Here is a 17,134-nt window from a genome sequence, read left to right on the forward strand (position 1 = left end):
CGAAACGTGTGAGTCTGTGCACGCCAGAGGTGGCAGTGTCATAAAAATCATTGGTGCACGCACCTCTAGTTCATTTGATTTTTAAAGTGCATACCCTTAGTTCAAAGGATCACGCGAGCAAAAGGCACAGTCTGCTCAACTTGCGGGTGCAAGCACGGCCCATTTCCCAAGTCACAGCTCCCCCGTGCAACGCGGGCAGCGTCCATGGCTCTGCAGCCAGAAACTTCACGAACTCGCCACCACATCTCTCGTCTTCTCAGCAGCAGAGCCTTCCTTGCGCTTGATGGGCCATGTCCAGCTGGAAGGCCGTGCACGGCACCTGCCACCTTGCACAGCTATGAAAGTAAAAGCCAGCAACACAAGAAAGCAGCCTTTCAAGGATGTGTCTACAGCTAACATGCAAATATAGTTTGCTTTTATGTCAATAGTCGAAGGCTCCTAACATCATGCACAACGCATAACAGTTTATTGCACAGGTTATTTTACCGTGTGTCTTAAATCCCCGAACGTGCAGTGGTTACATACGTTTTTGAGAGGCTTGTAGTATTTTGTATATTGGGGCTTATAGTTTTCCATTCAGTACGTGGAAAATAAAGCTACAATTATATTATTTTGGTTCAACATGTTTCTATGAGGATTTACATGTTGACATGTTGCTTTACAGGGCAATTTGCATATTTTGCAAGTCAACTCTATAAGCCAGTATTATTGCACGCCGTGGCATCCAAAACGTAACTGTTTGTACCGAGAAATGCTTGAAAGGTCTGCTGTGAAGTGCTTAAATTGCAGACAGGGTTCAAATCCCTACTTCACTGTTTATCCAAAGTGTGTGATCCTGAGCAAATAATGTAATCTTACCCCGACTTAACTGCAACAATTGGAGTGCTTATTGGTGATTAGGTTTGCATCCTTAAAATGAGACAGATTTTGATGACTTTAAGGTGAAAATGGTGTGCTGTGTTGCTCCTTTGTCAGTGCCTGCCAAGGCTGTCACCTAAAATGTCATTATTATTGCACTAAGCTCTCTCAGTACCATACCACTTGATTTGACAGGTAGACAATGCGCTATATCTATGTGTGCCTGCCTCTGGGACCAGCCCTGAAATAAACACACACTTTTCTCCAAGCAAGTTCAGCCTTTGCAGAAGCAATGAACGCACTCGAGAAAGGAAAGCAAACGTTTTATACTTGCCATTTATTTAGCAATGAGCAGATCAATGAACACTACAAATTGCACATGAACTTCAATTTGGAAAGAATGTGAAAAAATGCAAGTTACAAATTACATGGAGCACAATTTTACATTCTTCAGGTATTAGCAGCTACACCAGGAACCCCTCTCGCTTTAAGCGCTGGACCCTGGGCCACGACCTATCAGATCAGGCTCTGGACTCTTCGCCACCCCCTCTCAAGTCAGCGCTTAACGATACACAGCCCAGTAGGAACCACTGCAAGGAGCCGTTAACCCAGGACACATGTATGTATACGATGCAAGTTCACCAGAGAATCCGCCTCTCACCCAGTAGGTGCAAAGGAGCCAGATACTCAACCCTTTTTTTGGCAAAAGTGAGGAGATGCTTCAGATGTCCGCCCCCTCCCTCTTTTGAGCACTTATTTGAAATTCCCTGAAATGAGGAGCACCCCCTGCAACAGATGTAGCGGAGGATGGGGAGATCAAATCATGACTGTGTCATTTCTGACCCTATCATTATTTTTATTTTAAGTGTGTCAGCTGCAATTTAAACAGCGGCTGTCACACTTTCATTTCCATCTCTCAAAAATGGATGGAAATGATTTTTGTTCTGCATTTCAATGAGACAGGCCCTTGCACATTTTTTAGGCGCTTTGGGGTCTGCACAAGAAATGGTAGGGGGCTAATGAAGAAGCAAGGGGATCAGGCCATGATTGATTTGTTCCAACATTGATGTGTGCAGATCTGAAAGGATAGGGGTCTCTGCACTGCACAGTGTAGGTTTTAGATATTTTCTGAGCTGTCTGGAGCAGTGGTTAATGTGTTTTCCATGTTGCTATGGTACTTGTTTGTGTGGTTGTCTGTGAGTGTGTCAGGGAGCTGCTTAAGAAGTGTGGATAGTGGTGCTGGTGTATCTGTGGTGGGTTAGTTTGCTGTTTGTGGAACTGTAGCACAAGCACGTTGCCTTCGGATGGTGTGTGTTCGATTGTGCAACCTATGTTGTTTTAGTGGACGGGTTGTGTGCCATTTAGTGTGGGAGGCAGATGATTTTTAAGTGGTGATTGTACCATATATTTCTCCTATTAATGGCAAATTTGATTTCATGGGTACACCATGCAAGAGTTGGAATTTGGGCTTTAAAAGTTCACTTTAAGCTGCGCCCAGAAAATGGAATCGGTTTGCTTCCGGTTGTTCTTGCTGCCAACTCACCAGGGAACCAAAGACCAAAAGGGGGATGAACCAGAGGAGCAACTCGCAAGAACGCAAAGGACAACAGAAGAGTTATTCACCTGATCAGCCATGGAGCAGAGGTGCGATGGACGAGAGCAGGTATGGGGCAACTGAACAGAGAACTTTGCTTTTACCTTAGTCTTACTTCAGTCTATTTTTCGTTTTGGCTATAAAATGAAACTATTACACTAGAGTACAGCTAGGAAGGAGATGACGTGAGGAGGGACACACAGTTTAGGGTGTTGTTTAGTTATGTACCAACCTATTGACTGCCCATGGTCATTCCCAACTGCCATTGGCCCCTCTGTGCACAAAACCCATTCTCCCAAGATTTCTTTGAGCATCAAACATTGGCCTACTGGTGTTATTTCTAAGTAGTCTTCTGAGAATTAATGTCTCAATTGCAGCTGTAAATGTGCTACTGATGTATTTTATTGTATTGCATTTGGTTATTTATATAGCGCTGTTTCCCCATTTGTATGGCCTCAATGTGTTTTTTTCCGGATTGGAACGCCATCAGTGACCGTAGTCAATGTGCTGGAAAGTTCTAGAAGTTTAGGTTAAAAGATGCGTGTGTGCATTTTTGCCGATCTAGGACCTGGGTGGCTGGCTAGGCTCGACTAAGCAGCCCGAGAGGTCCAGGCATGTGGGAGGGCGCTGTTGGAGGTTGCGATAAAGTGCTATTGTTGAGTGAATCGATGTGTGACCGGCGATACCAAATTTCTTTTCATTGGTATTCACCTTAAGCTAATGGGAGAGGTGTTGAGGTACGGCAGGTGTTTCAGCGTAGACGGCTATATGTGCTGCTAGACCGGAAAGCATAGCCGTAGTGGCATTCTAAGGTGCATGGATGCTTGGCCGTGCCTGTGGCCTGTGTCCACAGATGTGGTGTAGGCATATGTACCAAACGTCTTCAGGGATTATACGTACCATGGCCTTCAGAGTTGATCGGCTGGTGCAATCGCCATCCAGAGCGGACCGTGTGATCCCTTCACTCATGATCTCTCCCTAGTGAAAATGGTCAGAGAATGCGCTGAGGGTGGGTGAGTTTATTGCAGTGTGCCTTAGTGGGGGTGCAGGCTACCCTGGACCATTCGTCTCATTTTTCGTGGTCTTTCTTGTGGAGGGGTCTAATGGCTGTCGAGCACGGTGGGATTATTGTAGGTGTGCCAGAGCGAAGGCTGCTGGCTTACCTAGTGTACTTGTCACGTGTGAATGTTGTTGTGCATGGTGTGATAGTGTGTCAGGCGAGCCACTGCAAAAGCTGCTGGCCCCTGTGTTGTAATTCGTGCAATGGATGTTGTTTCAGTGGTGTAGTCTCGAGGTACCAGGAATCAGGGGAATATTGGGAAAAGCCAGGATTTAAGGGCCTTCCTTCAGTGTTGCAAATGTGTAGCGGTAGGGAGTTCCAGATGATTGGTGCTTGGACGGAAAAGGAGGAACTGCCCAGCCTTGCAGAGTTGTGATGTGGGGTCACTAGGGGAAATGCTGTGCGGGATCTGAAGTCCCAAGAGGGTTGGTGGGGAATAATTTTGTCTCGGAGGAATTCCAGACCAGTGTTGTGGACGGCCTGGTGGGTGGTACACATGGTTTTGAAGGTGGTGCGTTGAGTGATCGGAAGCCAGTTGAGGATTCTTTAAGTAGGGTTGCTGTGTTCTCTAGCAGGCAGGTTAATGAGCAGGTGTGCTGCTGCTTTTTGGATTCTTTGGAGTTTCTTTAGTTGAGATTCCGGGGCTCCTAGGTAGAGTCAGTTTGTGTAGACTAAGCGGGACAGGATGATGGAGTTGATGGCCGGGAAACGGTGGGGATAGGTGAGGTAATGAAAGATACGCCTGAGAATCCATAAGTGGTAGAAGCAGGTTTTGGAGATGATGGTGGTGTGTTGGGTGAGGGATAAGTCTAGGTCCAGCGTGCATTCAAAGTTTTTGACCATGTTAGACATTGCCAGTGTTTGCCCTAGTGATTTGGGCCACGGGATTGGTTGTGGGAGGAGCGCTGTGTTCCCGCAAACTAGGATTTCAGTTTTCCCAGGGTTGAGGATGAGGTGGTTGGTCGTCATCCAGTGGTCGATATCAGGGAGGCATGACGACAGGTCCGGACTGCCAGAGCCTTGGGAGTTTGGGATTTTGAGGATGATCTTGGTGTCGTCTGCATAGTTGTAGCAGGAATGATTGTGCAAGCGGATGATTGTGGGAAGGGGATATAGTTAGAAATTGAAGATTAGGGGTGAAAGGGATGCTCCTTTACTTACTGATCATGATGTGGATGTGAACTGGTGGAGGTGCATAATTTCTGATCGATTTGAGATAAAGGAGGGGCTCCAAGAGAGGGCTGTGCCTCTGATTCCTAGTGTTCGTAGTCTGTCTACTAGGATAGAGTGATCAATGGTATTAAAGACTGCATAGGGGTTTAGCAGGATGAGAACAGCGCAACCTTGCATTAGCTGTTTTATTTAGGTCGTTCCAGATGGAGAATAGGAAAGATGATGTTCCCCTTAGTGGTCTGAAACCTGAATGTGCAGGGTCTAAGAGGTTGTTGGCTTCGGCAAATTGGCCAAGCTGTTTGTATGCCACGTGGTCCATGAGTTTGACGATGAAATGCATATTGGAGATAGGCCATTATTTTTTGGGGAGGAGTGGGTCAAGTGTTGGTTTTTTGAGGATAGGTTTGAGGTAGGATGTTTTTAGGGCTTTCAGGAAAGATCCTGATGTGAGCGAGTGGTTAAGGATTGCGCATGCGACATTACCTGCACAGGTCACAGTTAGGATGTTTTTCAGGATTGAGGGTGGGCAGGGATCCTCAGGGGAGCCTGATGGATGGCTGACTGCTACAAGTGTGAAGAATTCTTGATGTGTGATGGGAGAGAAAGAGTTGAGGAAATGTGTCTGCGAGGGGTTTTGACGGGGGTCTGTGGGCGAGTGGTACGGCAGCGGTATACGTTTCAGTTTAGAGATGTTGGTGGAGTGTCTTAAATTGGCGGCATTGTTGAAGTGGAGCAAAAGGGTACCACATACGGCTTGGGAGCTCAAGTAGGCAGGCTAGAGCATGCAGAGGATTTTCATTCGGTTATGATTCTATGTAGTTCTTTGATCGCATTGCGAGCATTTAGGATTCGGTTCCCATAGAATGTTTTCTTGCTTTTATTGATTTCCGTCTGTATATTCCGGTTGATCTTGCTAGGGCGGTTTTGTTCTGGGCTGACGGGTCGGCTCTCCAAGCTCTTTCCAGACAGTGCTTGAGAGTTTTGAGTGATTTGAGATTGGCGGTGAACCACCTAGGTGTTGGTCCTGATCTCTGCGAGGTCTGTTTATTCGGGGTGTGAGGGCATTTGTAAGCCAGAGATCAAAGGATTCGATTGTTAGAGGCCCTTCCTGGGGGTGAAGTGTATGGAGAGAGTTGAGGAGTGAGTGCTCTAGATCTGGGGTGATTACAACTTTGTTCCATAGTGGGAATGTAGAGTGGGTGGTTGGCGGTGCTCGTGTGTGGCCTTGAACGCTGACTGCTGTGCTCAGAGGTATGAAGACGTACAATGCTGAGTGATCGGTCCATGACAGGTGGTGAGGGGGCTGGGTAGATAGGTTTGTGGTTCTGAAGATCGTGTTGAGTGTGTGACCTCTCGTGTGGGTCGGTGTGGAGATGTAGTGTTTCTAAAAATGTCTTAACAAAGTGTGCCTCCAAACACTTTATTTATATCTGTTCCTTGCACTGAGGTTCTGTTTAAACAAGCATTGGCAGTAGAGCTGCGTGGAATAGTAGATTTAAGTATTCAGCCGAATACCGGTATTCAGCCGGAGCCGAACAGTTACCTTTTTAATAAATAAAGTTATGTAGACTAGAAAAAGACTTTGGGCCTCATTACGACCGAGGCGGTAGGGGTTTAATGGCGCTGGTAGAGCTGCCGGCGCCGTTAACCCCCTACCGCCTCATTACGAGGTCTGCTTGCGGGTCCTGCTAAGGACGCCTGGTAAAACCAGGCTTCCTTAGCGGGTCCCGCGAGCAGACCAGGATGCTAACAATGGGCCCGTCATTAACGGGCCCGTTGTTAGCATCCACCCCATTCCCATTCAGCCCTATGGGGGCTCAAATAGGAATGGGGATGTACCGGGTCTGGGTTCCTTGAATGGGCCCTCCAAGGTCGGAATGGCCCGGTATTTCCCCATTCAAGGAACCCGCTCCCGGTACCCAGTATGGGGGTAGCTATGCCACCAAAAGCGGCATGGCTACCTCCATACTTGTAATGAGGCCCTTTGTATGTTAAAAACACGCTTTAAAATATGTATATCCATTCTTTATTGCATTTCTTTGCTGTCTATGGAAGATGTTTGTGTACCACAAAATTAATACATTATCAGAAAATAAACTGTTCAATAACAGCACTGCTTGTATTTATGTGCATTCATAGGTATTGCTTGTTAGGAAGGGCTCAAGTAACTAAGACTACCTGAAAGTGTTGTATGCATTTATATAATCATTGTGAGGGGAGACTGGGATGTCTCTACTACTTTCAAAAGTTCCTTTTGGGCCTGCCCATCCTTAGCCCTCTGGCTCCAGCAAGGCACTGAAACACAAAAGGAGTGATTACCTCAATTAGCACCCGGCTGACTGCTTAAGTACTACTGAATACAAACCTTTGGGATGCTAAAGCCATGCTTTCTATCTCTGGTACTGCGTGGGGATGAGGCATTTGAAAAATGTATTTTCAATAATAGATACTATTTATTTTTATTTATTTTCCGGGTGGGGTATGTTTGTGGTGTTTGGGGGCATGGTAAAAGACAACAGTCAAAAATGTAGAGTGAATGCTGATCCTCCATGGTTGTCGGCTGACCCTAATCAGAAGGGACAGTGCTGGTTTTCAGATCTTTAATTGTGATCTGCATGTTTACTTTACTTATTTGGTTCACTTGTACATCTATCTAGTCCAATGATTCTAAATTATAAACTGCTATCTCCTTGTCTTTACTACACAATTATATCTCTTTGTTTATCCCTCTAATGTTGGAAGGAATATTTCTGTTGCCACAGACTGGGGCATTTTGTTTAAAATACATAGCCACATTCTTTAGTATGATCTGTCACTTTTTCTCAATTTAAAGGGGCTCATTCTGGTAACAGGAGAAGTTTGGAGGGCAGGAATTGTGACGTATATTTTGATATTACAAGCACATCCCTACTGCAGGCACACTCGCCACCGAGCCATCTTACTTGCTTTACAACCTTGCAGGCTAAATACAGTCCTTTGCTGCAGGTGGACTACCTCCTGAGCTTTTTTACTCCAGGGTTGGAATTTACTGTGGTCTCTGCAACAGCTAAATTAATCCACCTGATTATAATCTTTGGATTGAGAATTGGTGGGATGGGAATCTGTAACTTTCAGATTTCTCACACAGGTCACCTGCAGATCAATAAGCACCTAAATAAAATACAATTTTCCAATAGAGAATTCATACACTTTTGTTCCAGCTGAATGGTTTTCAATTGTAAAATACAGGTGAGACCAGAGATACATAAAAAATATTGAGAGTTTTGCTTCGGTTTACCCCTCCCATGAAAACCACCAGATGAAAGTCTGTCTGTCCAGCACATAAAGAGCAGGCACTTTGTTTGCACTTGCACACAACTGCTCTGCCTGTACTCAATCAAGACACTTGTGTACAAGCGCAATACATATCATATCAAGAAAGTGACAGCAGCATGTATTTAATAATCCTTAAAAGGGATAAACATAACCTTCCTGAATGATTCCAATCACACAGTCAAAGCAGCATTTAATGTATTTTGCAGGGCATTTGCAGGGCATTTTGCAGGGCAATCAATTTGGCTTTGAGTGATAAGTAAGTATTCGGCTGAAGCTGAATATCAGATTTTAAGACGGAATTCGGCCAAATACTTACTTGACGCCGAATTTCAGTACACTCCAAATTGACAGTTAACATTGTTGGATTGTGTATATAAATGACAGGCGTGTGTCAGGCACTCTGATGGTATAGGCCTAGATAAACATACAAATTTGCAGTTGTTGCTATCTTATGGTTAGGTAGTACCATTATGGCAGTGCCTGGCAAATGCCTATGCCATGCCAACACAAAAGCCAAAACTGTTGGCATTGTTGGTATGTGTGTTCAATATAAGGCTGTAGTAAGATGGTTACTGGCAAATGAAAGGTGAACTGAGTTTTAAGTAGTGGTATGGGCTTGCACGAAGTATTGCATTTCTGCTTTACTGAATTGCCTACATTTGTACCTAAAAGGATTAAGAGAAAATGAATCTATAATATTCTAAAATGAACTTTAAAGCATCACCTGTCACAGCTGGATTAACTTCCTATACTATTCATGTGGGAACAGTACATTTTGGCCTACTGACACTGTTCAGAGCCGTTCAGATTGATTGGCACTAATGAACATGAAAGAGATGGTGTCAAATAGTATCTTAACTTGCATGCACAGTTGGATCAAAGATTTCTATCTATGAATACATGGTTTTGCTGTTTGTCAGGGGAGAATCCAGCGTGATCTGTTTTTTATTATTCCTGGCAATGTCGAGTGCAGCCACAAAGCAGAAGGAGCCATTGGAGATTGCAAGCCAAAGGTCAAGCCCAGCCTGGCCCTGTTCTGCATAGCCTAGCTGCTCTCGTACATCTCCCCTGACCCCTCACGCCATCCTGCTCCCTCCTTTTTTGATGCAGCCAGAGTGCCACTAGGACCCTTTTCCCACTTCCACCAGAGGGGACTCGCAGACAATACATAAAAACAGGCAACCACAAAGACAGGCATACAAACTAGAGAATCACACATGCACACAAGCAGGCACAAATACTAGGCACACACCGGATGTATACACACAAGCATACAGGTACAGGCAGCTCTGGCCAGTGGGCCGGCTCTGGCCGGATCCAAGATCCGGCATCAGATTTCTAGCCAGATCTCGGGATCCGGCTTGCCTCTGCCTCAGCCCTGGCAAACAGCACGCTGTGCGAGATATTTTGGTGCACCACCCGCCCCCTTCCCACCTCGGAGGTGGGGACGCACCGGAAAAACGTTTCTCAATGTCCCTCGGTTTCCTAATTGACTGTCAATTAGTGAACCGAGGAACAGGGTGAAAAGTTTTGCTGAGCCGAGTCCTATACAATGCAAGAAGAGCAGGGGGAGTGTGTTTGTGTCAACTGAGCCCCCTGCTGTTCTTGTACTGTATATAGCCCGGTGCGCCACTATTCACGGATAGCAAATAGAGGTGCGCCGGGAGTGTCCTTTAAGGAACGCCCAGTAACCTTACCCTAATTGTGTAGACAGATATGTCGCAAGAGAACCTGCATCCCGGGAGACCAATCCCAGCTAAGAGGAGTAGCAGAACGGCTGAAGTAAAGGCAGCAGGTCTCCCTTGCTCAAGAAGCACTGAAAGGAAATGGGGCCTTACATATGCAACTATTCCCAGGCCTGTGGGAACATCGCCTGTGTTCAATTTGTCAGCCATACAAGAGCAAGCAGAAACTGTTCACTGGAAGCGGCTCCCGGGTCCCACCAAAGTTTCCCAGACTGGCGCGGCCAAGAAGAAAGTAACAGAGGATCCCTTCAGGGTTATGAGAGGCCCGACACATTCGTACTGGCCTCTGATTCCATCATAGCGCCTCCTGTCGCTGACAGGAGGCGCACCTTTTGCACACGTGCAGCTCAGATTACTGACAAAAAGCGCTAGGTGAAGAAGTGGAAAACCGGTTTGAGTACAGCCTATCTGTTTGGTTCACTGCTATACACAAAGCATGTGTTTGTATTTTACTATGGGTTGTGTACTTTTCAAGCCATGAAAGAAATTGCCCATTTTAAAACTATTATTTCGAACATTTCCTTTGATCTGAGTTCAAATGCCAGCTCTGCCCCCCTGAACTCCGCCCCCACCCGGTCCTTGTGAGATGCCCCTTCAAATCTGTTCCATTTTCACCACTGGGTGTAGGGACCGGTGTCCATATACGTTGCGGAATTGCACCCCCACACATTTACAGAACAAGCACACACGCGTGGAACTATGAAGCACGTTAGTGAGTGGCATGTATGTATGGACTCCTAAACTCACAGTCTCCGCCGTGCACTCTTACACCGAGGTGAACACACACAAGCACAGCTGCTGTCTTCTAAACAAAGTGTGACTCAGAAAAGAAATTCGTATACACAGCCGGGTTTATGGGGCGTCGTGTCCGCTGCAAAGCATACCTACAAATACTTCCACACAAGTCACGCCAGTTAAATTCCAGGCTACGGTGGCACCTGCGTTGTGTACACACGGTGCGGGAGATGTGGGGCGTGTGCGGTATTCGCACCTCAGTGCAGCTCCACAGACGACCCCGAGCTAAATTACAGGCGACCTGGACAGTCTCAGCCCTCCAAGGAGCCGATTTGCAGAGGGTGTGGAAATCCCACACCCTGCACTCATCCCCGAGTCATATTTGCACACATGAAGGCAGGTATACTCTCTAGGACACACGAGTGAGAGGCCATGTCCGCCCCCTTGTCTTTTCATTAACACCTGGTTCATGGCTGGCGCGCGGTGTCGATTTTAATTCTCTCCTCACAGGGACGGCACTGGCAGATGCTCACAGTGACACACTTTAAGCTGGATATAATGAGCCGACCTGCTGGAGGGAGTTCTCGTGGTCACGTATTTCAATTAGCGCGGGTACTTGAGCTGTGCAGCGCTGAGCTCAGCGTGCCGAGCCCCCGCGGGGCCAGCACGCGCTTCTGCCTGTTCACTTCGGGCGCTTTCCCCCCTCGCAGTTTCCCCCTCCACCACCCACTTCCCCCGGCAGTCTTTTCTGCTGAGAAGTCCCGGGTCCACGCTGCTGCTTTTGGAGCTCTCCGTGGTGCTGATCCGTTTTAGCCTCCGGCTCTCTCTCTCTCTCCCAGGTGCTTTCGTTGGCTCTCTCCCTGGTGCTGAATGGTGCTTCATGAAGTTATCCATTTACTCCGGCTTTACTTGCTGATTTTCGGAATTCTCTTAGGTTCTGGAGGTTTTTTGGGAGCTCTCCTTGATAGTGTAGGGTATTATTACCCGGGAGCTCTCCACGTGGATACGATGCTTGCGCACCTCTCAGAGTGTAGGGGTTGCTTTCTGGAACGTATCTTGGGTATCAAAGCGTTTTTATTAGAGTTTCTTTGTTTGTGAAGCGTTTTGCTATAGCTATTAAGCTTGCTGAAACCTGCATGCTGCCCCTCTCCCTAACGGTGAGCAGTTTTCCTGGCATTCTCGGCGCCACTGAACGTTTTACGGTCTCACTTCGTGGCGCCGAAACCCTCATCGGAGGTCTCCGTGTTGCTGGACGCTTCACCGGCGATCGCAGTGTTGCTGAAACGGCATTCACGCTCCACGCAGCACCGACGCTTTCACTGGCGCGCTCCATAGTACCGACGCGTTTTGGTAGAGCCATTCACAGGCTATCATTTTTACTGAAGCGCTGCACAGCGATGAAGCTGTTTGCCGTGTCTCTGTCGGGTGCTGGGTTATTTTGCCGTAGCTCTCCGTGGAGCTGAATCGTTTCACAGGCGCTATACACCAGCCAGGCTGAGCCAGAAGCATCTCGGAGAGTTATTCGAGCGCTGGATATTTGCTGGAGGCGTCCTCGGAGGCATTAACGCTTTCTGGTGGCGCTGTCCAGTGCCCTTGGCTTTTGCGAGTGCTGAACGGGGTTGTTCTACGGCGCACCGGGGAACTTGGATGTTTATGTTGGAGCTCTTCGGAGTTTCTTTTTCAGCACTTCTCTAGAGATCTGAAGCTTTTTTTGAGGGCTCTCGAGAGGGTTGTTTTGGGTGGCAGGGAATCCTTACATTATTGTGGCGCTATTCATGATTCTGAATCTTTTTCTCTAGCACTCTCTCTCTTGCTCTGAGGATTTTTTTTACAGATTTCTCGGGTGCGCTTAATCTTCTGCACGAGCTGGCATGTGCCAGTTGCTGGGAGTTTCTGAGGAAGCGCCCTGAAGCGCGTAAGCATTTCCCGGACATCTCTGGCTTGCCAGGGGAGGCTTGTTACACATCCGGGGTGCCTAAAGGCTTGGCTGGATGACTTCAGAGTGCTTTCCACCTTGTACTGTGGCTTTCCGGTACGACGGCGACTTCTGGTGGCGCCCTTAGAACCAGGAGTGGACTGGGCTGCGGGGGACCCTGCAGATTGCCTGGTGGAACACTGCACCCTGGACCTCTTTTGTAAGGTTACCTGTTTTATTTCCAAATTGTCTTACGAGAAAGCGTCTGGGCTTGCACAACATTTGCAATTTGGGGCCACTTTTAAAATGATATCAGCAGCCTCTTTTGGTCCCAAGTCCACCCTCTGTTAGAACTACTCCAAATTGTTGGCTAATTTAACTGGAGCTGTTTGCGGTGCTGAACATTTTCCTCGCAGCTTTCAAATGCTTTGCTCGAACTCTGCAGGGACCTGGAGTTAACATGTCGTGCACTCGCGGGTGGTGAAGGAAGTGTTTTCTTAATCTTTCCCAGGAGCTGAAGGCGTTGACTGGGGAGCTCTCTATGAACCTGGGGAGCTCTCTGTGAACCTGGCAGATTTTCCTAGCGCTCTCTCCGGGGCGGAATATTTTTCGGCGCTGCTCTTCGCGGCTCAGAGTCATTTGCCGCGGCTCGCCAGCGTGGAGGGTTTCCTTTGCTGGGAGGAGGTATGTCTGCCAGGATGTACATATAATACGGAAGTTCTCTGCTGGAGCTCTCCGCGGTGCTGAAGTTTGCCGCTAGGGCTCCCCGTGGCGCGGATTCTGAAGCACCCCACTGCGCAGGAAGATGTTGCTGGCGTTTACCCGTCTGCAAACGCTTGACTAGAGACACCCATGGCTATGAGATACTGTGTACTTAATTTCTCAGAGATGCTGATAATAACTGGTACAGATCGCTGGAGGAGTGTTACTTGTATGTGTCGCAGCGCTGCAGAGTCGTTTTCTCACACTCTTGTTCCGCACAATGCTGAGTTCCCCAGGGTGCTGAAGTCTGTTACCGGGGCTGTACAGGGTGCAATAAATAACTTAATTCTAGAGCTCTGCAGTGGACAGGTGGCTTCTGAGCCCCCCAGAGCGCTCACGCGGTTTTCCCGGATCGCTTTAGTCTGCTAAAGTGTTTTGCTTGAGCGCTCCACAGTCCTGAATGTTTGTGTTTAAGCTCCCCAAAGAGATACGCGGCTTTGATACTAACCCGTGTGCAGAAGCTTTCGGGGGTGTTGAAACCCGTTGCTGAAATTAAGCCTGGCCCTGAAGGTTCACTTCGCCTCTGCTCTGGCCGCTCATGAGTCCTCGCTGTCTCTGCTCACCGCGCCCTCCGGTACTGCTTCCTCAAATCTTCTATTCAAGGCGCTGTTAGCAACCAACCCGAAACCTGATTCCAGTGAAGTGAACCTCTCCTCTCCTTCAACCACAGCAGATAGGTTGCGTGTGAGTCTTCTCCATTGGGATGACCACGAGCACCTGCCCTTTCCTCTGCTTATTCAAGGCATGCCTCTTAAGGAAGGCAGGGGTGGCCCTTAGCAGGAGCTCCTTGAGGGCTTTCCTAAACTCCTTCCTGATCAGGCAGTACAGCACCGGGTTCAGGCAGCTGTTGGCGTGCGCCAGGCAGATGGTCACGGGAAAGATATAGGCTTGTACGGTGTAGAAGGCTTCCGTGAAGGGTAGCACGTTGAATTTGATGAAGATACTCCAGATAGTCAAGGCTTGGTTGGGCAGCCAGCAGATGAAGAAGGACAGGACCACGATGGTGACAGATTTAGTGACTTTGGACCGCCGCTTGGAGTTACTGTTGCTCACCTTGAGCCTGTTGAGAGACTTTAGCAGAAGGAGGTAGCACGCAGAGATGATTATCAAAGGGATGAGGAACCCTAGCAGGACCTTCTGAATCTGGTACAAGCCAAGTAAGAACTGCGGGTCCATGTTCTTCACCTCCGGGAACTTGACGAGGCAGAGTTCCTCATCAGAGATGACCTCAGTGGTGGAGAAGATGGCATGGGGCAGGGTGACCAAGATAGAGACGACCCAGATGAGGAGGCTAGCCACCTTGGACAGGCGCCTAGAGGAGCCCTCGTTGACCTGCATGGGCAAGGCCACTGAACAGTACCTGGCCACGGCCATTGCCGTGAGGAAGAAGACGCTGGCGTACATGTTCATGGTGGAAACGGACGAGATGAGCTTGCACATGACCCTGCCGAAGGGCCAGCTGAAGTCCATGGCAGTGTCTGCGGCCCAAAAGGGCAGGGTCAGCACGAACTGGAAGTCGGTCACAGCCAAGTTCAGCACAAAGAAGGTGACGGTGGACATCTTCCTCCTGTGCCTGGAGTAGAGCAGGAGCAGAACCAAGAGGTTGCCCACCACGCCCAGGGCGCAGACCACGGAGTACACCAAGGCAATGAAGATCCGGGTGGCCCTGGAGGCGTCTGCATAGGGCTCAAAGTCCTCCGAGACAAAAGAGCTGATGCTGTCCATCAGGGTCTGGTTGGTGCTGTTCCTAAACTTCCCAGAGTGGACTTTCTCCTCCAGCCCACCGCAGCTAATCACCGACATGGTGATTTCAAGGAGCAGTCCCCGTCCTCGACCCAACGTTCTCAGCCCTGGAGGGAATGGGGGGGCATCTGGCCTGGAGCCTGGTATTCCTTGCCTTCAGCTCTGATTGGAAGTCCTCGAGGAGGTACACGAGAAGCACCAGCTCCTGCTTTTATTGAAAGTCAACAGCCCTCGGAAGGGTAGACATCCTGGCACACTGCCTGCTACCATCTGCCTCTACTGCGTGTCCAAAGTCCTCAGCCCGGGAGGAGGCATGAGGCACCTGGCATGCTTCCGGCGCCCTCTGCCTCCAGCTGCTGCCGGCACCTCGCAGCCGCGGAACTCTGCAGTGCACAGTGTACACAGAGGAGACGCGTGCAGCTAGTTTTCGGTCGGCTGGCTCCCTTCCACCTGTCCTTTTATAGCGCATCAAAGTAACTGCCTACTTCCCCGTCAACCCTTTCCTCACTGGGAGGACCCAGGCGAGTGTCAGTCAGGTGGATGCTTGAGGCGAGAGGGAGGCACGGGAGCGGGCGGGAAGGAACAGGGCTGCACATGCATGATGACAAGAAGTGGAGGGGGGCGCGTGAGTGATTACTGGGCATGTTTCGCTGGATGTGTACACTTCAGTCGATCATTTCGCTTTCGTGTTCATTTGCGTAGCATCGAAATCGTTTAGCAATAGCGCGAAAGAACATCATCGCCAGACGGCGCGAAGGGCACGTGCAAGGAGGGAACTGCTGGAAGCTGCATGTTCGGAGGTGCGTATTTTATCTATGTCGGGTACAGCTGGCAGGGCGCCATTTCAGATGAGCCCCCGCCACGCCTTCTCTGCTCAAATCATACTCAGGTGGCGCCGACTCCTGCCCCAATCACGCAGGTTCACAGCTCGTGCACAGCAGGGGTCCGAGACGAGTTAAGAAACTGTGCGCCAGTGCACGTGCAAATTTACACGGTGTTAGCATTGGGCAGAGTTTTTCACTTTCAATACAATGTTGTACAAGGGAAACTTTGCCTTGGAGCAAAATTACATTGAAAGTGCATATTTGTTTTCATAAGGACAATTTTGCCCAGGCGCTTATACCATGAAAAATGACACTTGTCACGGTGCAAATGTTTCTGAATGTGGCCCCAATGTTTTTCACTCCAGAGCAAACTTTGCCCTCGTGCAAATCCGGCACAATTTTGCAATTGCACCAGTGCAAAGTTTCCGTAATCTGGCCCCATATGTTTTTTGCACTAGGGCAGACTTTCCCTAGAGTTAATACCGTGCAAAATTACACTTGCACTGGTGCAAACTGACTGTAATTTGACCACTGGTCTGCAATTTCCCTATTCCCTGAGATTCGAACTGCGTGTACTGAATTTTCGCAGGCAGATCATTAACCCACCGAGCTGTTTTAACAGATTTTACAGCTGCTAGCAAGAGCAAAGGGGAGTCACTTGGCAACAGCTGGGAGACTTTTCGCCGACAAAGGCAACGAGAAGCCACAGTGTAATAACAGCAGTATATCCCGCCTACAGCCCTCTTTATACGACCTATTTAAACGATTCCCACACAAAACGCATCCCGGTCCTGGGCTCTCCAGTAACGGAGGAGTCAAGGAACAGTCCTTGGAAAGATGCCCGCTGAGTCTGCCTGGCCAAGAAAAGACATGGCTCGCGGATCCCACAAGTCTCTGCAGCAAGCACCCAACTGCCGCGCTATCTTTCCGCCTCAGACGATCGGAAACACGATATCTGTTTTGAAATGTGCTGTTTCGTTGTTTCCATGGTGTTTTATAGTGCTGTGTCGAGAGCCGTAAGTGGCTTTCAATCTCCAGCAGGGGCTCTTACGGGAGCGTGGCCTGGCAGGGGGTCGCGCTGCAATTAAAAGGCAACAGCTGCCTCTCCCGAACGCTGCTTGTTAGGCCATGCCTCCGTAAGAGCCCCTGCTCCATTTTCCAAAAGTGCCGGCGCCTAACGGGCAGCATTCACGTAAGGTAAGTGTTTCCTTGTGTTTTTATTGCTGCGCCGACCCCCCTGCCAGGCACCCCTTACATCGGAGCTGCGGGGCTCATCACACTGTCACCTGGGGCGCAGGGTGATGATCACTGTCTCTTTAATGAAAGTGGTCCTGGAAGGTGGTCGTCGTGGGTGCACAATAAAAAGGCGAGGATTTGTATGTAAAGCCTGAAGCTCTCGCTTACACGCGA

The 17,134-nt window shown here is 48.8% G+C and overlaps 1 protein-coding gene across 1 annotated transcript; it reads right to left on the reverse strand.

Annotated features, from left to right (window-relative positions):
* Positions 1-1,192: 1,192 nt before the first annotated feature.
* LOC138574123 (relaxin-3 receptor 1-like) lies at positions 1,193-15,396 on the reverse strand. The gene has a single exon (XM_069649388.1). It carries the CDS (start codon positions 14,958-14,960, stop codon positions 13,818-13,820), a length of 1,143 nt encoding a protein of 380 aa, XP_069505489.1. The 5' UTR covers positions 14,961-15,396; the 3' UTR covers positions 1,193-13,817.
* Between the last annotated feature and the right edge of the window lie 1,738 nt (positions 15,397-17,134).

This window comes from Ambystoma mexicanum, chromosome 1p, assembly GCF_040938575.1.
Source record: "Ambystoma mexicanum isolate Mex_15411 chromosome 1p, UKY_AmexF1_1, whole genome shotgun sequence".
NCBI lineage: Eukaryota > Metazoa > Chordata > Amphibia > Caudata > Ambystomatidae > Ambystoma > Ambystoma mexicanum.